Source organism: Tursiops truncatus, chromosome 19 (assembly GCF_011762595.2).
Source record: "Tursiops truncatus isolate mTurTru1 chromosome 19, mTurTru1.mat.Y, whole genome shotgun sequence".
NCBI classification, from domain to species: Eukaryota; Metazoa; Chordata; class Mammalia; order Artiodactyla; family Delphinidae; genus Tursiops; species Tursiops truncatus.
In genome coordinates this window covers 52,529,324-52,554,057 of record NC_047052.1, presented here as the reverse complement: position 1 = coordinate 52,554,057, position 24,734 = coordinate 52,529,324, and the positions used below count along the sequence as shown (strand labels likewise).

Here is a 24,734-nt window from a genome sequence, read left to right as displayed (position 1 = left end):
TCTCTGGTCTTCTGCGTCTAAGAGATCTGAATCTTTGGTCTTCTTTGGCCCCCAGATTTCAGTTTTGAGGGCCTGGGGGGTGAACCCTCCAGGTCTCTGGGCTTTGGTTGGGGAGAGTTGTCTCTGGAGTCCTGGTTCTCTCGGCTGCTTGAAGTCTCAGGGGTCTGGGTCTCTGCGTCACTGGAACTCCGAGTCTCTATGACACGGGGCCTAGGGACTAGTGAGTTTCAGGGATCTGAGTCTTTGGAACCCTCAGTCTCAGAAGTCGGAGGCTCTAGGGCTGATGCACGCGCAGAGACCTCAGCTTACACACACACTGCTCCCTCTCCCCACCCTACGCGTCCACACGCACCATTACCACCCCTGCAGGCAATGCCTAGATCCATTCCGAACCCCCACCTTCAGGCTCTCTGCGCTGCGCATGCGCTGTCTCCTTTTACACCCACGACCAAACCCCGCACTCCCACCTTCAATTCCCACCCGCAATCCCACCTCAAAGGGTAAAAATAATATGCTCTATAATCCCTCTAAAAGCCTATAATAATCCCACTAAAGCAGATCATCCGAATACAGCCATTTCGCCTTTTAAGCGTCCGGCATGGTAACAGATTACTACCACAGCAAACAGTACACACCCCACGTCCCTCGTCCGTGCGCAGGCGCAGACGGAAACAAGGCAGTGCATTTTGGGAGTGGTAGGCAGAGCGAAACAAGGGGCAGCAGGGACTGCTGGGAGTTGAAGGCCGAGGGCCCAGTAACCACAGGCGCTTCAGGTGGAGCTGTTGCATGGGGTTCTGGGAGTCGTAGGCAAGACAGCCCCCAAGGCCTTGTGGTAGTCGTAGTCTCTGGAGCCACTTCCGCGCCAGAGTTCCGCGTGTTCGGCAGTTTGGACCATCCAGCACCGCGTTCTACTCAGGTATTTCCTCACCAGCTGGTCGGCTCGTGAGCGCCCGCTCTTTGTTGCGGTGCCGTGTGAGGGTTGAGGGTCTCTCTGGGGGTGAAGCCACTCGCCTTTGATTTCCCAACGCTTGTATCGCAGAGGCCTTCTGACCGGGATCCCCACTTTGGGCACTGCGGTCCGGCCTGTCTCTTACTCGCCCATCCCCTCCCCCAGGCTGGAATTCGACCATTTCCCTGCCCCCGCTTCCAACTGGGTACGTCCGGGAGGTCCCTACTCTGTCCTGGAACCTCTGTTTTGATAGAATGATGTTACACACTCTCCGTCCTTCCGACAAGGCTGCGATTCGGAGGCATCCCTGGGGGTCTGGGTCTCGTCTTCCGGGCGCATTTATTATTCCCTCAGCCTACAGATCTTTCCTGAGCACCGACCCTGTGCCAAATCCCGTGCGAGGCAGGAGAAGTCAGTGGTGGCCGAAGCAGACCCTGTCCCTGCCGTTAGTGAGCTCACAGTACAACGGGGGAGACAGGCCTGTCACCACGAAGGATACCGTCATGATCCGGTTGGGGTGGGGGCATACATGGGGCTCTGCGAGCCCAAAGGAGGCGCCTGACCCAGCCTGGGGTCTATAACGTCTTCGAGGGGGAGATGCATAACAGACACTTCAAATCTGACATGTCCAAATGGAATTCTGGTCAGCTCCCCTCTGACTAAATGGTCCCATCATCCTCCCAGGTGCTCAGGCCCAAACCTCCAAGTCATCCTTTTCTCTTTCCTCATGACCACATCCTCCACCCCAATCCAAGTTCTGTGCAAGTCCCGTGGACCCTACCTTCAAAATAGATACAAAATCCCACCTCTTCTTGTCATCTCCACTGCCAGCACCCCAGTCCAGGCCACCATCATCTCACTGACTATTGCCATAGCCTCTTCCCTGGCCTCGCTGCCTCTGATCCTGCCTGCCACGGCCTGTTCCCCACACAGCAGCCAAAGGGAAACTTTTAAAACCCAAGTCAGATCGTATCCCTTCTTCGCGCAAAACCCTCCCATGGCTCCCATCTCTCTCTGAATAAGATTAAAACTGTATCATGACTTATGAGCCTCTGACAGTCTGCACAGACTCATCGCCTGCCAGGGTCTTCCTCACTCAGGAGGTAGACCCCTAGGACCGAGTGACCATAGATTTAGGGGGAGAAGAGAGATGAGTCCAGGGTGACTTTATGTCTTGTCCTGGGGAGGAGCTGGAAGTGGCAGTCCTCTCAGGAGACAGGGAACAGCTGGGCAAGCACAGGTTTCTCCCTGTGGGGAGCAGGGTTGCTGGTCAGTTTGGGCACCTAGGATCCCAGAGGACCAGCGGGGATCCTCAGTGGGGCATCTGGAGGACCAGCCCGATGGACGTCATTATTCAGAGTCACCCACAAGGAAAATGAGCTGGGCAGGACCTGAGAACCATAGAGAGCTCTCCAAACGAGACTGGAGGCTGAGCAGGAAGCAGACCAGGAGAGCGAGGGAGAATCAAGTCAAAGCCGGGGGTGGGATAGGGTGTGTGTGGGGGGGAAGATTTCAAGAGGGCGTTGCTCAGCTGTGACGGATGTGCCGAATGGTCATGGCCAATGGGTCCTGAGGGCTGCTTGCTGGGCCCAGTGACAAGGAAGAGTACTCTGGGCAGAGGGAAGAGCAGTGCTAACACTTTCCTGGGTAGGTGTTTCCTGGGGTGTTGGAGAGTAGAGGCCAGAGTGGCTGAAGGAGAGTGGAATGTGAGGTCAGAGAAAAAGGGAGCCTCATCAGACGTAAGCTTTTACGAAAGTGAGATGAGATGCATGGGAGAATGTAGAGGAGGTACTGGGCAGGATCCCACTGGCTGTTTTGTGGAGAATTGTGTGTGTAGAGGAGGGGAGGGTGGGGCGGGGAGACCAAGGAGGAGCCTCCTGCAGTAAGAGCGACATGGCTCAGCTCAGACTAGGGTCGCAGTTGTGGAGATGCTAAGGAGCGTTGGGCTTCTGTTTTGAAGCTACAAACAGGATTTGCTCCATTCTGGTTGGGCATCTGGGGTTTGAGGTCTGAGGAGGATGCCCCAGGTGCATCTTCAGTGGCGCATTTGGAGGAAAGGCTGGGACTTGCCATTGCAGTTGGGAGTCACCCACAGGGAGAGTGAGAAGCAAGAGCAGTCGTGGGTCCTGGACCACAAGGCTCCTGCCCTGAGTAGCTGGAGGGATGGAGCTGCCCTTTACCGCAAGAGAAGCAGGTTTGGGAAGGGGAATCAGGAGTCTAGGTTTTGAGATGCCTGTCAGACGTCTGGGTTACACTGGTCCTTAATTGGTGTTACAGGCAGTAAACATACAAGTCACATAAAATGATTCCACACATTGTGGTAAATCCTGGAAACAGGGTGACCTGCTCAGGGGCTACTGCACTAGCTCAGCCTGGAGATGATGGTGGCTTGGGGAGGAGGGACTCAGTCTGGTGGGTTTTCATGGGTTCCCCAAGCAGGTGGGTCCGAGGAGAGAGGGTTGGAATTTTTGGCTGGGTGGGGACGGATGAGGTGGGGGAAACAGAAATGAGTTAAAACTGGGCTGATCCAAGTCTTGGTAAGGCCACAGAAGCTTTCGGGAGATTCTGAGACCACAGCAATCCTGGAGGCCCACAGCCCGCCCTCCCCTCGCCCCCAAAACAGAAGAAGCCACAGTCGATCTCCTTGGAGGTACGACCCATGCTGCCTCTGTGTCTCCCTGGAGGAGATGACTGCCCTGCCTTTCAGAGGATACAATTGGGACCAATGCCTAGAGACAGTATCCCACCCCCACCAAAGTGAAATCCAGTTGGTCTTTTCTGTCCATCCCCCTTCCCCTAACAGAGCTGCAGTTCCCTGGACTCCCTCTGTTCTTAGATCACTGCCCCTCCCAAGCTCTCTGAACAGCCCTGGGAGCCCAGGTCAGTGATAAGCACCCTGTCTTTCTGACCAGGGTTGTAAAAGGGCTGGCCTCCCTGGAGACTGTGAAACTGGCCCTAATAGGCACCTCCATCCCTCCAAACAGAATCCGACCTAATTCTGGGTGTAACTTGCCTGTCTCTCCCTCTCCCCTCCACCTCTCCCAACCAGCTCCTTCTCTTCTTGGTGTGTAATGGGTGTAATCCAAGAAGTCTTCCTGGAGGCACTAAGCTTTCTTAAACTGGAATACAGTTGACCCTTGAACAACATGAGTTTGAACTGCGCTGGTCCCCTAATACTCTGATTTTTTTTTCCCAATAAATACATACAGTACTACACCATCCGCGGTTTGGTTGAATCCGCGGATGCGGAACCAGAAAGGCCGACTGTAAAGTTATGCGGATTTCGGCTGCGTCCCTGGCCCCCGTGTTGTTCAAGGGTCAACTGTATACGTATAACCCTCCCTTACTCTGGAAAAGGCCTACTCGGCCTGCATTATTCCTGGCAGAGACACTACGCAAGCAGCCTCTCTGTAGGCAGACTCCTGCAATCCGGAATCCACGTGTAACCCGCCTCCCCTCTCCACCCATCCAGGAGAAGCCGACCCTCCCGTCTCGCCAGGACCCCGCGATGCCCGCCCCGCGGTGCGCCTCCTGCCACAAGGCGCGAGCCGCCCTCCGCCGTCCGCGCTCGGGCCAGGCGCTGTGCACCACCTGCTTCTGCGCCTCCTTCGAGGCCGAGGTGCTGCACACGGTGGTCGCGGGCCGCCTGCTGCCGCCCGGCGCCGTGGTGGCCGTGGGCGCCTCGGGCGGCAAGGACTCCACTGTGCTGGCGCACGTGCTGCGCGAGCTGGCCCCGCGCCTGGGCATCTCGCTGCACCTCGTGGCCGTGGACGAGGGCATCGGCGGCTACCGGGACGCGGCGCTGGCGGCCGTGCGGCGGCAAGCAGCACGCTGGGAGCTCCCGCTCACCGTCGTGGCCTACGCAGAGCTCTTCGGGGGCTGGACGATGGACGCCGTGGCCCGCAGCACGGCCGGCTCCGGCCGCAGCCGCTCCTGTTGCACCTTCTGCGGGGTGCTGCGACGCCGGGCGCTAGAGGAAGGGGCGCGCCGCGTGGGAGCCACGCACGTCGTGACGGGTGAGCGCAGGCGCGGCACAGAGGGGCGCGGTGGGAGGAACGGGCGCATGCGCGGGCGAGGAGCGGACGTTGTAAGCCCACTGAGGCGGATGCCCCAGAGGTCGTAAAGGAGACTGCGTATATCCTAATTGGAGACGCTAAAAAAGGAGGAGGGGCTGTGCATGCACACTGAAGGTTCATAGTGTGTGCGTGTCCTTAGGTTGGGCATGGTAAGCTTTGGAGTCACTGCCATCATCTTTGTACACACACGCTGGCAAATAGAGGGGTGGTAGGGTACTCTCTAGGGGCTAGGGCTGTGGTTCTCTGCGCTTATTTTTTTATGACATTGTGTCCCTTGTCACAAAAGGAGGGGTATGAAGGGGCATCTCCCATCAGAAGCATCTAGTCTGAACGCAACTGTGTCCTTTTCTCTATTCGCTTCTCCTCTTTGATAACACTTTCTCTGTACCAATCATGACTTAAACAAATAACTGCTGACCATTTATTGTGTGCCAGATGCAAGCTATATAGCCTAGAACAAACTACCTAACCTTGGCTTCCTCTTTTATATAATGGGGATATTAATACTATCTAGGACCTAGAGTTACTGGGAATTGGATGAATTATGGGAATTACGTATGACGCACTTAGACAAGACACTGAGAAACGGTAAACATATAAATGTTTGCCGTTATGATGATGCACAAGACAGTCTCTGCTCCTGTCCGTTTCTCACATATGTAATTATAACCTGATTATAATCATTTCCTGTGCCACTAAGGAAAATGACACAGGAGGACCTAGTGAAGGGAGAAACGTGGGGATTAAGGAAGTGTTTCCTGAGTGAGCGGAGACCTGAAGCCGAGTGGGTAACTAGGTGAAGGACAAAACGGGGGTGGGAGAGGTTCTGAGAAGAGGAAACAGCTTATGCAAAGGCCCTGAGGAGGGAAAGTATGGCCGACTTGAGAAGCCCTAAGGCCGGTGTTTTACTATAGACTCAAGTATAAGATGACAAGTTGCAGAATAAGCAGAGATTCAGCTTCAAATTTATGGTGACTGTTGTGTAACTATGCACTTACTTTCTCCCTGGTCCTTCTAAATACCATAATCTGCATTCCCAGAGGCACTTGTGTCAACAGCCCACTTGAGCATCTCCATCAAATGCCATTTTGATGTCTGTGCGGTCTGAAGTACACTTCACTAGACTGAAATTGTATCTGTAGCGTAAAGCAGTGTTACTCACTACCTGAAAGGGCACCGAGCACAGAGCCTGGTTTGCAATAAGAGGGGGGCAAATGAGGGCATCCCAAGTTGCTCCACGGGAGCCTGGTGTGTTCCCCTCTCCTTTCTCGCGGGGTTCACCCGCAGCCTCCCCCGGCCGCCCCACGGTACCGCGGGGTCTCCTCCCGCGGACCCGCCGGCCCCCGCGCCCCCTCCTCACCGGCTCGCGTCTCTCCCCCAGGACACAACGCCGACGACATGGCGGAGACGGTGCTCATGAACTTCCTGCGGGGCGACGCGGGCCGGCTGGCGCGCGGCGGGGGCCTGGGCTCTCCGGGCGAGGGGGGCGCCCTGCCGCGCTGCCGCCCGCTGCAGCTGGCCTCGCAGAAGGAGGTGGTGCTGTACGCGCACTTCCGCCGCCTGGACTACTTCTCCGAGGAGTGCGTGTACGCGCCCGAGGCCTTCCGCGGCCACGCGCGCGACCTGCTCAAGCTGCTGGAGGCGGCGCGGCCGTCGGCGGTGCTGGACCTCGTGCACTCGGCCGAGCGCCTGGCGCTGGCCCCGGCCGCGCGGCCCCCGCCCCCCGGCGCCTGCTCCCGCTGCGGGGCGCTGGCCAGCCGCGCGCTCTGCCAGGCCTGCGCCCTCCTGGAAGGCCTGAACCGCGGCCGGCCCCGCCTGGCCATCGGCAAGGGCCGCCGGGGGCTGGACGAGGAGGGGTCGCCGCGGGAGCCACAGCCGTCCGGACCCCCGACTTCAGAGCCCATCCCCGGCTTCTAGAGACTCCAGTTCTCCGCTGGGATCCGACGACGTGGGAGTGCGGGGCCACCTGTAAATGACACTGTGAAGGAACCCGAGTTACCTTAGCCCGGGCTTCGGTGTGAGGTTGGGAAGTGGTCGGAACCTCTTACCTGTGGTCCTGCAGAAGCTGGGGCTCTGGGCTCCTGGGGCTGCGGAGGACTCCTGGGTGTCTGGGGGACCCCTGGGCCTCAGAGAGGAGAGAGCTGTACAACTTTGCATTCCTGAGCGAGTGGGAATTAGGGGGCCGCTTGCCTGTACCTCTGTGGGGCTCTGGGCGTGCTCAGATAGTCCTGACCCTTCTTGAGCGCCTACTGTGTGCCTCATGTTTCATGTTTGCCTGCAGTGGGATAAGCAAAACCATGTAACGTGATGGGCACGTCAGTTACAGCAATCGTGATGCTTCTGTGTGAGCGCTGTGTACAGGGCAGGCGCTGGATCATCTCATTTCATCCTCACCACGATCTCATTGGCTGTAGCCTGAGCCCCATAACTGGCCTGAGGTCACCTCGCTGGAGCCCCAAATGGGGGCTCACACCCAGGTCTGCCTGGGGCTCCTCAAGACGGTGTATTTAGCCCTTACCCCCACTCTCCCCACCCACCACCACCTGAGTCTCTGTGTGATGGGTGGGGAGCCGCTGGGTGAGCTCCCCAGACCTCAGATTTCTGGAGGCAGAGCTGGGTGAACCTGGGTCAGTGACTTAACCTCTCTGGTCTTCCATTTCCTCCTCTGAGAATGGAATCAAAGCCTCCTAGCAAAGCACTGTTGTGAGTATTTGATAATGGTGTCCAACTTCGTTGTTCACATTAAAGTTCGGCCCCCCGGGGGGCTCTGGGTTGCAGGGTTGCCTCCCTGCCGGTGCAGACAGGTGTGAGGCTCAGAAACTTCCTGCCTGACCCCTGGGGAGACTTGGTGTCCTCGGTCCCACCTCCGAGCTGTGCTGGGCTGGTTCCTTGTCAGGAGTGCCCTCCTTTCCCATCTTCCAGCTCACATCCTCCAGGGGCCTCCTGGAAGCATCCCTGATTCTCTCCTCCCACCCTGCCCAGCCCAGGACATTAGGACTCTCCCAAACCCCAGCCCTTGGGTCCTGTCCTCCAGCCATCCACACTCTTTGGGGCTCGCTTTTCCTAATTAGATTGGGCTGGAAGGCAGGGACCAGAGGCCCCACCTCCTCCGTGAGTTAACTGAGCATCAGGATAATTATTCATTCGACAGACGTTTATTGAGCACCTCATCTGTGGCCCATGTGCCAAGTGCTAGGAATACTGCAGTGAGCAAAAGACAAAAAGCCCCTGCCCCCGTGAAGTTCACAATCTGGGAGAAACAGACAATAAGTCAATAAAAATAAAATTTCAGATAGTGATTAATACAACAAAAATAAAGCAGGATAAAGAGGGAGGGAGACAGCAAGAGCCAGTGTCCATAGGGGTCAGGGCAAGGCCTCTTTGAGGAGGTGGCATTTGAGCTGAGACCTGAATAAAGCAAAGGAGTGAATTATAAGGCCATCTTGGGGGAGAGCTTTCCAGGCAGAGGGAACTGCCGATGCAAAAGCCCAGAGGTGGGAATAAAGTTGGTAAGTCCAGGGAACAGCAAGGAAGTGTGGTCAGGGCAGAGTGGGCAGGGAGAAGAAGAGCAAGAGTTGAGATCAGGTGGTAGCCAGGGCTGGTCCTGCGACGTCTCGCAGAGGCAGGAGCCCATCTCCGTTTTCTAAAAATCCCTGCAGCTGCGGTGGAGAGAACGGGCTCTAGGGGGCGCAAGATGATCACGGTCAATTGGAATGATTCTAGTGCACCAGGCACTGCGGAACGCTCCTTCCTTGCGTTTTGATCCCCAATTTTACAAAGGGTAAATTTTTGACTCAGAGGGGTGAAGTGACTTTCCCAAGGTCACACAGCAGCAAATCAGTGAAGGAGCTAGGACTTTTGAACCTTTTTGCTATGCCGCCTGCTGGAAGCAAGAGGACCTGGGCCCTTGTTGCAGGTCGGCCACTGATTGACCCTGTGGTTTGGGGCAAGGGACTTTTCTGTAACCGAGTTTCTCCCGTCACACCTTCACACCTTCACACCAGGAGGTGGGTGGTTGGTTAGATTTCTGTTGTGGTTTAGAGTAGCACTATCCAATAGGAATATAATGCGAGCCATATGAGTAATTTCAAAATTACAAGTAGCCATATTTTTAAGGGGGGGAGGGGAAAATTTAATAATGTATTTTATTTGACCCACTATATCCAAAATATTACTATTTTAACATGTAATCAATATTTTAAAACCTTGAGGATGGGACTTCCTGGTGGCTCAGTGGTTAAGAATCCGCCTGCCAAGGCAGGGGACACGGTTTTATCCCTGGTCTGGGAAGATCCCACATGCCGCGGAGCAACTAAGTCTGTGTGCCACAACTACTGAACCTGCGCTCTAGAGCCTCCGAACTACAGCTACTGAAGCCCACGCGCCTAGAACCGGTGCTCCGCAACAAGAGAAGCCACAGAAATGAGAAGCCCGCGCACCACAAGGCAGAGTAGACCAGAGAAAGCCCGCGCCTAGCAACGAAGACCCCGCACAGCCAAAAGTAAATAAATTAATTAAAACCTTGAGGGTGTTTTACGTTTTTTTGGTACTAAGTTTTCAAAATCCGGTGTGTATGTTACACTTAACAACCCGTCTCTATTCAGATTCAACCACGGTTCTGTGGCAAATGTGACAAGAGGGCCTCGAGTGGGAGCTGGGGAAAAGGCTGTTCTCAGCTCCAACCACAAGGGGGTCACTGACCGCACCTTGCATTGGGTGGCCATTGGCAGAAGAGCAAAGTCTTTCCTTCCGCTGCCTGGCTGGGGAGCTTTGCTCTCTCCTCCCACCTCCCCACCGGTCCCCCTGGCCTGAGCCAGCCTCCAAGGGCGAGAGACACAGTCTGGCAGAAACCTGAAGGTCCCCTGTGAACACTGGAAACCTTCCATGACCTCAAGATCCATGTGTACATTCATTCATTCATTCATTCTGCAAATATGTATCGAGCACCCAATTTGTGACAGCAACGAACAAAACAAAAACCTGCCCTCATGGGAGAGGCCAGAAAAGGAGGAAAATAAATAGAGTATGTAGTGTGTCAGCTGGTGATAAACTGATTAATCGGAGGATGGGAAGCATGCCACACATGTACGTAGGGTGGCTACGGCAGACCTCGAGGAGAAGACGACATTTGAGCAGAGACCCACACAGCGTGAGGCAGTGGGCTCTGCAGATGTGCGGGAAGGGCGATGCTGGCCAGGGAACAGCGTGTGCGCACGCCAAGGGAGGCAGGCGAGTGGTGGAGCGGGTAACTGGAGGAGAGAGGTAAGAGGGGCCGGACTGCATGGGCGCAGCTGTGATTTTGAGGCGGAAGCCACGGAGATTTTGGAGCAGAGGAGTGATAAAGGATCATCCCTTTATTCACGAAGCCAACATTTGCTGGCATCTCCCAGGAGCCAGGCCCTGCACGGGGCACTGGGGAAACAGAGCTGGGTGAGCCCCAGTCCCTGCCCTCAGAGGGCTCTCTGTCTGATGGGGGAGGCGGCACGGACCGACACTGGCAAATCAAGACCCAAAGGGATACGTGTCACGGCGGGGGTTAGTAAGGGCACAGGGGAGCCCAGAGGTGGGGCGACCAACTTAGCGTGGGGCGTCACAGAACGCTTTCTGAAGGAGGTAGTGTTTAAACCAGGCCCGAGAAGATGAGTAAGAATGAGCACGGGGAAAAGGGTGGAGGAGGACGAGTGCACCTGCGGCCCAGAGAACAGCAGGTGGAAAGCCTGCAGGGAAGGACACACCGTGAACCGGGCGGAATGGCTGCTTCTGGTGCAGGACGCCTGGGTAGGAGCTGGTGAGGGCGGCCAGCGTCCCCCCACCCCACCCCCAAGAGGGTCAGAATGCCATTGCACAAGGCAGATTTCCCGCTGGGGTGATGGGGCACCAGGAAGGGTTTAGAGCAGACAGGCCTCGCCCCGGGTGTCAGAAAGAGCCTTCTGGGTCTGTGTCTAGGAGGACTGTGGGGTGGGGCTGGGGGAGGGGGACTTAAAGGCCAAGAGGCCAGGGAGAAGCCAAAACCATTAGGGGGTGGGAATGGTGGGAACAGAGATGAGGGCTATTTAAGAAGTCTGGAAATCCTACTAAACTCTAGGGTGTGCTTTGTAAGTATTAAGAGCTCCTGCCTAAACCCCCAAAACTGTAAATACAAGAGAAACCTCTCCTAGACAGGCTGACCAAAAATAAAGATGTTTGCCACTTAGGCAGATGGCCGTGGTGAGCACAGCCGAGTCTTTCTGAGGGAGAAAGTCGTGGTAAACAAGGAGGGTGGGGCGCGGGTGTTGCCCAGGCACGAAGCCTAGTCATCACGGAGCAGGGCTCTGGCTAGGGCGGAGGTCAGGAGATTTGGGGGCAGAGGAGTGATAAGGATCACCCCTTTATTCACGAAGCCAACGTCTGCTGGCATCTCCCAGGAGCCAGGCCCTGCATGGGGCACTGGGGAAACAGAGCTGGGTGAGCCCCAGTCCCTGCCCTCAGTGGGCTCTCTGTCTGGGAGCCCACGGGCCCTGGTGAAGGCAGCCCTTACCTAAACACAAGGGGTCCTTTATACTTATCGAATGTCTGTGAAAGGACCAAGACTGACGAGGCTCCCCACGCCTTAAGGTACCATCCCCTGGAGTCAGAAGCATTCTTCCCTGCAAGGATTTAGAACCCAATCTCAGAAAGATGGGCTTCCCCACCTTCCCCCTGTGCGTGCTCTCCCAGGGCTGGGTAATTAGAGGTTCCTGTCAGGTCTGAAGATGTGGGGGCATTGGGTGCAGGGATTCTGGGGAGAGGAAGGCTCTCAATAATGTCACTCTCATTCAGCCTGCTTTCATAGAGCCCCAGCACGTGCCAGGCACCAGAGTGGGCTCCAGGGATTCAGCAGTGAACACCTTAGACAACGTCCCTGCCCTCATGAAGCCGCAGTCTGAGTGAGAGAAATGTTTCTTCATTCCATAAATGTTTACTGAGCACCTACTAGGTGCCAGGGAACAGAAGCCAAGAAAGCAGGCAAAACCCCCTGCCCCGTCAGAGATGGCACTCAAGTTGTGGGAGATAGACTACACAGAAAAGGAGATAAATAAAACACGAGGGACATCCAATGGTGATAAATGCCATAGAGAAAAAACAACAACAAAAAAGGAAGCAAACACATAAAGCAATTATAGATTGAAATGAGGCATAGGAAGGAAACCAACAAGGGGCCGAGATAGAAACTAGAAGGGAATGTCTACTCTAGAGAAGGTGATCATGGGCAGAGGGATGGGACGCGTGTCCCAGGCAGAGGGAACAGCAAAGACAGGCTCTGAGGTGGGAAGGCACCTACCATGTCAAGAAAGTCAAGGAAGTCTAGGGGGTCCGAGGCACAGTGCATGACGGAATGGTGAGGCTGGAGAGCCGGACACAGAGTGCCTTGGAGGTGTTTAGGTTTTATTACAATTGCAGTGGGAAATCATAGATGGGCTTTAAGCAGGGTTTAATATGATACTCTTTTATATTTTAAGAACACATTGCCTGCCAAGTGGAGAATGAACTTAGTGTGGGGTAGGAGTGGGGGGAGGTGGGAACGGGGTTGAATGTGGAAGCAGGTGGGAACATTGAATGTGGAAGCAGGGAGACTAGCTTGCATGCTCTTGCACCTGTCCAGGTGAGATATAAGGGTAGCTTGGACAAGGGTGAGTGAGAGGGAGTAAGTGGGTGGACTCAGTGTCTATTTTGACACTAAGGTGACGTGAATTGCCAAAGTAGGAAGTGGGCGTGAGGGAGGGATCAAGGACCACTCTCAGCTTTTGACAGAAGCAACTGGGGAGAGGACGGTGTCACCACCAACAAAGGAAAATAAGTGATTGATGATGGAGATGGAGGGAGGTGGGGCAGAGATGTTCGTTGGCTGTTGACGGGGCATCAGGGACACCCAGGTGTGTGTGCAGAAGCTGCCTGGCATGTAGCAGATTCAGGTGCTGACTCAGAGCCACCTAAGAGATTACCCAGAGAGAGTGTCTGGGTAATCAAAGAGACACATGAAATCAGCAGCAGAGGAGCATGGAGTCAGATGCACTGGGGTTCCAATCCAAGCTCCACCACCTGCTTGTTGGGCAACTGACCTCATTCCTCTCAGTTTCCGCATCTGTAGAATGGGTGTGATTGTGTGCCCCTCACAGGGCCAATGGGGGAATTAAGCAAGACGTGACACTTAGGAGGTACTAGAGAAATTGCCAACCAAGAGCTGATGGGGGACAGAGATAAAGGTGAGGGTCCTTTGGTTTTTTGTTTGTTTTGTTTTGTTTTGTTTTGTTTTGGCAGCCTGCGGGATCTTAGTTCCCTGACCAGGGATCGAACCCATGCCCCCTGCAGTGGAAGGGTGGCGTCCTAACCACTGGACTGCCAGGAAATTCCCAAGGTGAGGGTCCATTTGCACATACCAGAAACACTCTTTGCACGAACTCTCAGACGCTGGGGCTGTTCCAGGAGACGAGGATCCAGCAGAGAACTCCCCGCCCTCGATGGCATGGAGACAGATTTGGAGACAGAATGGCGTGGCATTTAACAGCCAGATGACCCAGCTTCCAATCCCGGCTAATGCCATTTGCACAAGTGACTTCTGCCTGAGACCCAGTTTCCTCATCTCTAACGTGGTACTAACCCTAACCCTAACCCTAACCTCATAAAGCTCTTGTGAGGATTAAATGTGATAATGTATGGAAAGTCCTTGACAACCTGCCAGATTTGTATTATAAATGGAGATAGAGACAGGCATTTGCTGACAGGGAGTCAGGAGCCCCCAGGAGAGAGGACCCCCTGGCTTCACAGCCCCTCAGCCTCCAGGTGGCCGGAGACCACCTCCCCCATCACCCATTCCCACAGGTACACCCTGGCCACTACCTCCATCAGAAGAGCTCCACCTCTAAAACCACAAAAGCCCACGTCCCACTCCCTGACCACAGCCTCCCATGCTTCCACCGCAAAGACACCCTGACCCTCTGTGTGCAGCCCTCCCTCCACCAAGGCCCTTCTTTCTGCACTTCCTTTACCCCTACATTCCGCCCCTTCACCACACCCCCTCCCACTGTCCTTTGCCGGAGGAAAACGAAACAAAATCACCCAGCCGCTCCGAGGACGCGTCTTTAAATTCCTGATCACCAACCTCACCCGGGAACCTGCTAGCCGTCCTCCCCTCCCCAGCCAGGTGCCCGCTGAGATGAGTTGGCCCGGGCCTCCCCGTCTCCCTGGCCCAGCCCTCCCTCCACGTCTGGCCACCCGACCCACAGCCCACCTGCAAACTCCCCCACCCTTTCCTTCTTCCTTCCTGAGCAAGGGAAGACGTGTCTCTCCTTCCGTCTGGGGCTCATCCCACCACTCGGCTGGGCAGTTGCTCCACCCACGCCTCTGTGTTCGGGCATCCCTGAGGTTGTTAAGAGCCCTTTGCCTGGGTTTGTGTCGTGTGCTACCACTCAGCTTTGTGTAACCTTGGACGGGCGTCTCCACTTCTCCTTCTGCACGTGGAGAATCATACGTGTACCTTTCTCACCAGACCCTGGGAAGGGTTGGATGAGTTAACTTACGAAAAATGCGTTAAGACAGTGTTGGACACACAAATTAGCGCTCAGATGGAACTGAGGCTCAGATCACCTCGGGAGACCATAGGGAGGATTCAGAGAGTCCAAGAGTTTGTACGCTTCCTCCTGCGCTTACCAGCTGGATAACCTTGGACAAGCCACTTCCCCCTTCCCCCAGCCTCCGTTTCTCAGACTGTAAAATGGGCCCAAGATAGTCCCTAGCACATGGAGCCCGGACTTTCCACGACCTCACCGCCCTCATTTCCTTCTATTTTCTTCCCTGGCCCATGCTGCACCAGCCACACTGGCCTCCTCACTGGTTCCCAGACACATCAGCCCTCCTTCCACCCCAGGGCCTTTGCACATGCTGCTCTCTCTGTCTGGAACAGTCTTCCCCCGGTATCCCTGACAATCTGCAGGTCTTTGCTCAAAGATCCCCTCAGTCAGGCCTTCCCCGGACACTGACCTCCTCCTTAGCACTTAGCACTCATAACTTGTAATAGTATACATTGTGTTTATTTAACTTTCTTTTGCTTGGTTGCCTTTCCTTCCACAATGGAAGCCTCAGGAGGGTAGGGATCTCCGTCTATTTTGTTTATTGCTATATCCTCAGCACTTAGAACCATGCCTGATACCTAGTAGGTGCTCAAGAAATATTTGTTGAATGGAAGGAAGGATAGGGAGAAAGGGAGGGAGGGAAGGAGGAACGAAAGAAGCTAACCCACATAAAGAAGTTACCTGGGTACACAAATTGTGCTTATCCACACGGTGTTGTATGATCCAGCCTTAAAAAGGAAGGAAATTCTTGGGACTTCCCTGGTGGTCCAGTGGTTAAGAATCTGCGCTCCCACTGTAGGGGGTGCAGGATCCCTGGTCCGGAAAATAAGATTCTGCATGCCGCATGCTGCAGCAAAACAAAGTATAAAAAAAGGAAGGAAATTCTGACATGAGCCTTGAGGATATTATGCTCAGGGAAATAAGGCAGACACACACGAGATAATCACACAATGACTACATGATGACACTTACATGAAATACCTAGAGTAGTCAAATTCATAGAGACAGAAAGGAGGATGAAGGTTACCAGGGCCTGGGGGAGGGGGGATGGGAAACCCGTGTTTCATGGGGACAGAGCTGCAGTTGGGGAAGATGAAAAGGTTTTGGAGACGGATGGTGAAGGCTGCACAACCAAGTGAATGTGCTGCATGCCATTTAAAGATGTTTTAAGGGGCTTCCCTGGTGGCGCAGTGATTAAGAATCCACCTGCCAACGCAGGGGACACGGGTACGATCCTTGATCCTGGAAGATCCCGCATGCCGCGGAGCAACTAAGCCCGTGCGCCACAACTACTGAGCCTGTGCTCTAGAGCCCGTCTGCCACAACTACTGAATCTCGCACGCCTAGAGCCTGTGGTCCGCAACAAGAGAAGCCACCGCAATGAGAAGCCCGTGCACCGCAACAAAGAGTAGCCCCCGCTCGCCGCAACTAGAGAAAAGCCCGAGCACATCAACGAAGACCCAACGTAGCCCAAAATAAATAAATAAATAAAAATTTATTTAAAAAAATGTTTTAAATGGTAAGTTTTATGTTATGTATCTATTATATTTATGTGTTTATTATGTTATGTATGTATCATACTTCACCACAATAAAAAATTTTATTTTTAAAAAAGTTTTGAACATTAAAAAGAAAGCAGAAAGAAGAACATGACACAGCACCTGGCTGAACCAACACCTCGGTACATGTGTGGGGTTTGTTTTTGGTTTTGTTTTTTGACAATTTAAAGCTGGAAATTCTTTTTTTTTAACTTTTAATTTCGTATTGGAGTATAGTTGATTAACAATGTTGTGTTACCATGTTCACTGCAGCTCTATTTACAGTAGCCAGGACATGGAAGCAATCTAAGTGTCCATCGACAGATGAATGGATAAAGAAGATGTGGCACATATATACAATGGAATATTACTCAGCCATAAAAAGAAACGAAATTGAGTTATTTGTGGTGAGGTGGATGGACCTAGAGTCTGTCACACAGAGTGAAGTAAGTCAGAAAGAGAAAAACAAATACCGTATGCTAACACATATATATGGAATTTAAAAAAAGAAAAAAAAAAAGGTCATGAAGAACCTAGGGGCAGGATGGGAATAAAGATGCAGACCTACTAGAGAATGGACTTGAGGACACAGGGAGGGGGAAGGGTAAGCTGGGACGAAGTGAGAGAGTGGCACTGACATATATACACTACCAAACGTAAAATAGATAGCTAGTGGGAAGCAGCCGCATAGCACAGGGAGATCAGCTCGGTGCTTTGTGACCACCTAGAGGCGTGGGATAGGGAGGGTGGGAGAGAGGGAGACACAAGAGGGAAGAGATACGGGGATATATGTATATGTATAGCTGATTCACTTTGTTATAAAGCAGAAACTAACACCATTGTAAAGCAATTATACTCCAATAAAGACGTTTAAAACAAACAAACAAACAAACACCAACAAAAAAATGTTGTGTTAGTTTAAGGTGTACAGCAAAGTGACCCAGTTATACATATACACGTATTTTCAAATTCTTTTCCCATTTAGGTTGTTTTATAATATTGAGCCGCGGTACCCAGCTTAGACAGACCGCCCTCTGCAAACACTGTCCCCGCCCCTGGGGCTTCATCAGGCCCTTCAACACCGCCACCCCTTCCCACCCCCCACCCCCATTAGAGCACAGATCACACCAGACTGACTTTCCTGTTGCCTCTTAGGCCTTTCCTGCCAGACTGTGAGTTTCTTGAAGGCAAGGACTGTGGCCATATGTTCATGCATTCATTCATCATCAAATATTTTTTGAGGCCCCCTGTCATGGCAAACAGTCCTGTGGCGGGTGGAGTAGGGAGCAAAGCAGTGCAGAGTGGAGTCTGACGGGAGGGGAATGAGTAGCCTGGCAGTGAACCGAGGGAACGAGGGGCTGAACGGGGAGGATAAGGCAGTTAACTGAGCCCTATTCGTGGTTGCATCCCCAGCGCTTTTTTCTTGCGCTCCCTGGGGTTTGCCGGGGCTTGTGCTCGAGCTGAGTGTTCTTTCTAGGAAGAGGGAGATCTCAGGTTTACCTAAGCCTTCTAGCTCAGCAGAGGGTCCCCACGCGTCCCCCAAATCACAGCCTTCTGCTCAAATGGAGGGGGGGCAGGGCTTGCGCTTACCAGGAATTTGTTTTGTTGTTCATTCTTTATTTTGAAATAATGATAGACTCCCAGGAAGCTGCACAGAGAGTACAGAGTCCCAACACCCTTTCCCCAGCCTCCCCCAGTCCCGGCAGCTCAGATAGCTGCAGCCCAAACTCAGAGTCGGGAGATCGACGAGGGTACCGTGCTATTGACGGGACTACAGGTCTCATTCGGTGTTTGTTGTCTACGTGCATCTAGTTGCCTGTGCACCTATGTGCACGTGTGTTTCTGTGTCATTTTATCCCAAGTGTGGATCCGTGTAACCACAATGGCATCAAGATGCAGATCTGAACGCTCACAGGGCAGCTGCCTGTCCACCCCACGCCTTCAGGGGGGTTTCTGTTTGTGCATCTCGCCCTTCTGGTTTGCCAGGGCCGGAGCCAAGACCTTCAGTTCAAAGCAGCGAGGCCCCTCAGCAGAGCCAGTTCACGGGAAACAGACACGCACGGGGGGCTAGGTGGGCACGTGGATTCAGAGGCACAGAGGGACTCTCTAGGGGCAGAGACCAGCCCGGGGGAAAGGGGAGGAAAGTGGTTTGGGAGCAAGCCCCGGGGTTGGTGAGGGAGGGAGGGTGCAGAGACGTGGCCTCTTGAGTCGCTGCGTGGTGGTTCGGATGGGCTGCCCAAGCCCAGAGACAGACGCAGTCATTAGAGAATTTAAGAGGCTGGGGGAGGGGCTGAGGCCAGCTAGCCCCGCCCAAAGTTAGGATGAGTCCCCCAAACCCAGGCCCTCCTCTGTCTGCCTGGAGCCATTCCCCACCTGCCCCCCTCTCTCTGGGTCTCTGTCCCCCTCTCTCTGGGTCCCTGTCCCCCTCTCTCTGGGTCTCTGTGCCCCTCTCTCTGGGTCTCTGTCCCCTTCTCTCTGGGTCCCTGTCCCCCTCTCTCTGGGTCTCTGTGCCCCTCTTTCTGGGTCCCTGTCCCCCTTCTCTGGGTCTCTGTCCCCCTTCTCTGGGTCCCTGTCCCCCTCTCTCTGGGTCCCTGTCCCCCTCTCTCTGGGTCTCTGTCCCCCTCTCCCTGGGTCCCCGTCCCCCTCTCTCTGAGTCTCTGTCCCCCTCTCTCTGGGTCTCTGTCCCCCTCTCCCTGGGTCCCTGTCCCCCTCTCTCTGGGTCTCTGTCCCCCTCTCTCTGGGTCTCTGTCCCCCTCTCTCTGGGTCTCTTTCTGGGTCTCTGTCCCCCTCTCTCTGGGTCCCTGTCCCCCTTCTCTGGGTCTCTTTCCCCCTCTCTCTGGGTCCCTGTCCCCCTTCTCTGGGTCTCTGTCCCCCTCTCTCTGGGTCCCTGTATCCCACTCTCCCCCGACCTCTCTGCAGAGCCTGAGTTGGGGGGCACAAGTTCTGCCCTGAGCCCCTGCCCTCACTCCCTGCCGGGGCCCTTGCTCCCCCACCCTTCAGGACTGTGTGGACCACAAGGTGAGAGAGCCTAGGAGACAGGACCACCTGGCACCAGTTGCCTCCAGCACCTCCAGTCTCCTGCCGGCTCCCCACCCCCACCCCCTTCTCTCTTCCTCTGCGGCTGTGTGTCCTCTGCGTCCCGCTCTCCCTCCATCTCCCCACTGTCCCCTGCCTGGGCCTGCATCTCCGCCTCACTGTTCCCCGTATCACCACTTCCTTATCTGTCATCTCTTGGCCTCCTTTCATCATCACTGCTATTATTCTGTATGAGTGTGTTTGGAGTTGGGGTACCTCTGCCTCTTTTCTCTCTCTCCATTTTTTTCTCTTTCTCTGTGCCTGTTTCTATTCTGCCTCCCCCTTCTTCCCTCTGTTTTTCTGCTTCTGTCTCTCACTTTTCCACACTCACCTCTCCATGAGTGTCTGTCCCTGTGTCCTGTCCCCATCTGTCTTGTCTCTTTCTATCTGCCTCCCTTCCGCATCTATATTCATCTGCTCTTTGTCCGTCTCCCTAAATTCTCTCTACCTCTGACTCTTCTCTCTCTGGCCTGTATTCTCTTACTCTTTCTCTGCCTCTCCACCTTCATATGCTACTTCTCTCACATTTCCTAGATTCTCTCTCCTCCCATGGCAGCCCCTCTCTCTGTCTCTGTCCCTCCCTCTCTCAGACTCTCTCCCACCCCCACCCCGTCCACCCTGCCCTGGGGTCCCCCTCCCGGGATTCCTTCCAGATTACAACACCTTCACCTACCAGGCAGGCAGGTTCTCATTAACAATTGGGACTACTTCTCTGGTGAGAGAGGAGAGAGAAGAGATGGGACAGGCTATCCTGGAATGGGAAGTAGGCAATAAAAAAAAAAAAAAGTCAGAAGGGTGGAGGAGAAGCGTCAGCTACTCAGACCAGAGATAAAAGGCCTCCATGAATGACAAGGAAGACATCTTCCCCACTCCTCCAGACAGGAGACACCAGGGCAGGACCTGAACCCATCTCAGCATCCTCTCTCCAGCCACCAAGGAGCCCCCGGACCCTGCCCTCCTGGTTTCTGGCCTCTATTCTGTCCCTCATCCATGCCTCTAAGGTCTTAGTCTCTGTCTAAGACGCTCTGCCTCTGACCTATAACTTCTGGGTCTCTCGCAGCCTCCTTAACCCTCACTTTCTCTCTACATCTGCCAGGATCCGACCCCCAGCCCTCAGAATGTTCCTCCTGCTGACGGCGCTTCAGATCTTGGCTGTAGGTAAGACAGCAGTGGGGCCTGGACTCTGAGAAGAGATGGGGAAGGGTCCTGGGGACCCGATGTGCTCACAGATGACCCGATGAGAAGGGGCAGGGAGTCGTTTGGGGATCATGGCTGAGGAGCATGCCGGAGGGGGCGCCTAAGTTCTAAGTTGTGGAGGTATTAGGAGGTTGCAGGGTCCAGGGGGTTGTAGGAGACGGGGAGAAATAAAAGAGGAATTGAGAAAAACTATCAGGTCTTGACTGGGTCTTATTAGAAAGGACAGCAGGACACTTCTTGATTGTGTTAGGGAAGAACTGATACGGGAAAGACAACGTGTTGCCAGAAATGATGGTGGGAAGGACGATGGGATGGTGAGCTCTCGGCAGGGAGAGTGGGTGTGGGGAGAGATAGCGGATCCTGGGGGAGTCACACTGAGTGAGAAGTTTGGGGAAGGAACAGGGAGCTCCCTGAAGGTGTTGGAGGATTCCTGGGTGGAATTGTGCTGTATTGTGAAAAGTGATGACAGAAAGTATTCATGGAGAAGCAGAGTCAATCATAGTAGCTGTATCAGGACCCTGGAGGAGGTGGCCCTGGGATCCAATAATAGATACTATGGAGGTGCCTGGGGGTGGGGGGGTGTCAGAAAACTCCCTGGTTATGTTGGGACAATAATGGGGGCAGTGTTGGGCATATCTCCTATAGGGTGGGGTAGATAAAGGTGGGGGGGTTTAAGGATTAGGCAGAAAAGGGGGGATTTGTGGATTCCAGATGTCCTAGAGAGTTGGGGGTAGATGGAGAGCATCTGTTCATCTGCTTTCCCCACTCCACCCCACCCTTGCCTTCTCCTAGCCACGGCACAGAACCAAGGGGACAAGATAATTGGTGGTTCCAGATGCATCCGGAACTCCCAACCATGGCAGGCGGCCCTGCTGGCAGGTCCCCACCGTAGTTTTCTCTGTGGAGGGTCCCTGCTGTCTGACGAATGGGTCATCACTGCTGCTCATTGCGCCCGTCCGTGAGTGAACCCCTCTTTGTTCTTCTGCCAAGTGCATTCCAGAGTCCAGCCCTGTGTGGAACCCAGTGTAGTAGCTGGACCCTGGTTTGGGGTCTAGATAAGAGCTTAGAACAACAGACCCAGCTCAGAACGTGGAATCCAGCCATAAACCTTGAACTCAGTTTAGGTTCTAAAAGCAGATCAACCGTTTAGAACCCACACACAAGCTTAGAGTCCCACACGGAACCTAGAATCTAACACATAACCTGAGCTCCATCCAGGGGCCCAGCTCTACATAGAGACTAAGACTAGGAGTCTGTTCCAGAGTCGTGGTTGAATTCTGCACACAGTCTACCTTCAGAAGCTCAGGACCCCCTCAGAACACTGCCTGGAATCTAGAGTCAGGTTCAGAACCCACAGTCCAGCCCTAAATCCAGAAACCTGCTCACAGCTCAGAGCATAAGATAGAGACAGAACCTGAAGCTTGTTCTAGATCCAACATTTAATCCAGAGTCTAGTCTACAGCTCCTCTCTGAGCAGCCTTGAGCCCAGACCTCAACCCACCATCTACATCCCAGAATGGAGGCCGTAATCCAAAACTTCATATTGAACCCAGAGCCCTTCTCAGATTCTAGACTGAAACCTGGACCTCAGACCCCAGACTAGAAGTCAAAGTCCAGATGAAAGCTCACCCAGTGCCCATAAACCAGATGTAATGTCATAAACGGAAGTTCAGCGTAGAACCTAGGGCCCAGACTCTAGAATGGGAACCAACATCTAGAACCTGGGACCTGGAGCTCCGTCTAGAGCCCAGAGCCTGGCCTGAGGTCAAGGGCTCAGACCAGAGTCTAGAACCAAGAGCCCAGACTATCACCTGTAATTTGATCTAAGACAGAACCCAACCTAGAATCAAGAATGCAGACCAGCGTTTAGAGCCCCGAGCCCAGCTGGAGCACAGAGCTCAAACCTTTGTCTACAACCCAGGTCATCAACTAGAGCTTAATCAAGAACCCAGAACTCAACCTGGAAACTGGAGCTCACACCAGTATCTAGAAAGTGTGCTATCGTCCAGATTCAATCTAGAACCCAGCTCCCGGCTTAGAGTCCAAAGTTCCGGATGAGTCCAAAGGCCAGACTAGAACTGGAATGGAGCCTCCCTGAAGCAATGGAGTAACTGGAACGAATACTCCAGAATATCAGTTCTGACCTAGAGCCACAGCCCACAGTCTCACTTAGAACTCAGAGTATTGATCCAGGTGCAGACCCTAGGACAGAACCAAGACCGCTCAACCACCACCTGATACCCAAGGGGGAAGGCAAAGTGCAGCCCACAAGGGGAAGGGGAGAATGGTAGGATCGGGTCCAGAGAGAAAGCCGAGGCTGGGGGAGAGTGTACAGGATGCCAGGAGGCACTCAGCCTGCAGTTAGAGGGAGGGTTAGACATCACCAGGGAAGGGAGCATCGCTGGAGGGTGGGGAGAGGCCTCCAGGTCAGATCCTGAGCAGCGCTACTCTTGGGGGTCACGGGCCAGGAACCTTCGAGTTGCCCTGGGAAAGCACAACCTGAGGATTTGGGAGGTAACACAGCAGGTGCTGCGTGTGGTCCGCCAGGTGCCACACCCCCAGTACAACCCCTGGACCATCGCAAACGACCTGATGCTGCTGCAGCTGGAGCAGCCCGCTCGGCTGCGGAGGGCAGTGAGGCCCATCGCCGTGGCCAGCTCCTGTGCCAGCGCAGGGACTCCCTGCCTTGTGTCGGGCTGGGGCACAACATCCAGTCCCAACGGTGAGAGTCCTGCGTCAGGAAAGAGGGGCGGGAGCCTGCGTCCTGGGTCTGAGGGGGGAGGGGCCGGGGCCTGGATCCTGGGTCTGAGGGAGGAGGGGCCTGGGGACCTGGAACCCTGGGTCTGAGGGGGGAGGGGCTAGGGGTCTGGACTCCTGGGTCTGAGGGAGGAGGGGCTGGGGGCCTGGATCCTGGGTCTGAGGGGGGAGGGGCTGGGGCCTGGATCCTGGGTCTGAGGGAGGAGGGGCCGGGGGCCTGGATCCTGGGGCTGAGGGGGAGGGGCTCAGGCCCTGACTCCTGGGGCTTGGTGGAGGGTCGACTCCGTCGTAACCCCTCAGTGCCCCTGCAGCCAGGTTCCCCAAGTTTCTGCAATGCGTGAACATCAACATCTCCTCGGATCGGGATTGTCAGTGGGCCTATCCTGGAGCCATCACCGCTGGCATGGTCTGCGCAGGGGTCCCCCAAGGTGGGAAGAACTCTTGTCAGGTGAGGCCCAGGGAGAGCATGGGCAGGGGGATTGTTTGGGGCAGGGACTTAGGTACAAAAGGACCGCAGGAACATGACGATCAGGGGAGTCCCCCCCCCAACTCCACACACACAGAGAACGAGAGAGGTTGTAATAGCCGGGCTTCCTCCACGCCATTCGCCCTTGGGTACCGGACCTCAGTTTCCTCATCTGTCCCCTGGGGGTAGCAGGTCTTAGTCGGTGGAATGAGATGAGCTAGTCCATGGAGAGAGCACAGAGCTCTGATGACCACTGTCATTGCCATCATCACATACTGGTACCTGGAAAGCCGGGCTCAGGTCCTCTAGAGGTCTTAATCCATCCCTGAGCAATGGCTCCAGAGGCAGGGGATGTGGAAACACACACATAGTTTTCTAGAGACAGAGCTAAGATGAAGAGGGGCCCAAGGGACAGAGACAGAGTGGGAACCAGTGACCCCAACACCCAGGGGCTGAGGTCTCCAGAGCCCCTGCCCAGGGGTCTCAGCCCACCCCCATCCCATCTTTGCCTCTCGGGTTCTCCATGCCCACGGCTCTGGTCATCTGTCTGTGGATGTCTCCATCTCTGTCTCTCCCCCTCAGGGTGACTCCGGGGGACCCCTGGTGTGCAGAGGAGAGCTCCAGGGCCTCGTGTCCTGGGGGATGGAGAACTGTGCCCAGCCTGATTACCCCAGCGTCTATACCAACCTATGCAAGTACCAAACCTGGATCCAGGAGACCATACAGAGCAGATCTTAGCTGGTGTTACAGAATATCACCTGCCCACATGCTCCCCAAGACCCTGCTCTTCTTTCCCAGAGCAGTTCCTTCAGGGGTTCTCTCTGCACCCCACCGCATCCCCGTCATTATTCAAGGTGCCCCTGAGACACACAGAGCAGGAGTGTGAAGGCAAAGGCACTGCACTGGCACCATATTCCGAAGAAGACAATTTTCAAAACTCTTGGTGTCTGTAAAAACCAGGGAAATGCTACGAATAAAACTTTAACAATCCTAAATTCCATTCTCCATTCATTTAATTCACCCAACAGATATGCACACACAGGTCCAATCGTGCCCAGCCAGAAGCCATGTTCCAAAGCGCATGGTGTC

General features: G+C 54.5%; 2 protein-coding genes across 4 annotated transcripts; both read left to right on the top strand.

The window, feature by feature from the left end:
• The first annotated feature begins 829 nt into the window (after positions 1–829).
• LOC101339889 (cytoplasmic tRNA 2-thiolation protein 1) lies at positions 830–16,123 on the top strand. Of its 2 annotated transcripts, XM_073796665.1 has the most exons (5): positions 830–916; positions 4,422–4,965; positions 6,407–10,287; positions 13,303–13,399; positions 15,831–16,123. In XM_073796665.1, the coding sequence occupies exons 2-3, from the start codon at positions 4,458–4,460 to the stop codon at positions 6,940–6,942; spliced, it is 1,044 nt and encodes a 347-aa protein (XP_073652766.1). In that variant the 5' UTR covers positions 830–916; positions 4,422–4,457; the 3' UTR covers positions 6,943–10,287; positions 13,303–13,399; positions 15,831–16,123. The 2 variants fall into 2 exon arrangements, with proteins under 2 accessions (XP_073652766.1, XP_033701495.1); XM_033845604.2 differs by lacking the exon at positions 13,303–13,399.
• A 3,908-nt stretch (positions 16,124–20,031) lies between these two features.
• KLK14 (kallikrein related peptidase 14) lies at positions 20,032–24,640 on the top strand. Of its 2 annotated transcripts, none has more exons than XM_033845628.1 (6): positions 20,032–20,186; positions 20,322–20,383; positions 21,215–21,380; positions 22,891–23,144; positions 23,491–23,627; positions 24,228–24,640. In XM_033845628.1, the coding sequence occupies exons 1-6, from the start codon at positions 20,071–20,073 to the stop codon at positions 24,381–24,383; spliced, it is 891 nt and encodes a 296-aa protein (XP_033701519.1). In that variant the 5' UTR covers positions 20,032–20,070; the 3' UTR covers positions 24,384–24,640. The 2 variants fall into 2 exon arrangements, with proteins under 2 accessions (XP_033701519.1, XP_033701520.1); XM_033845629.1 differs by having other exon boundaries at positions 20,033–20,226.
• Positions 24,641–24,734: the final 94 nt, after the last annotated feature.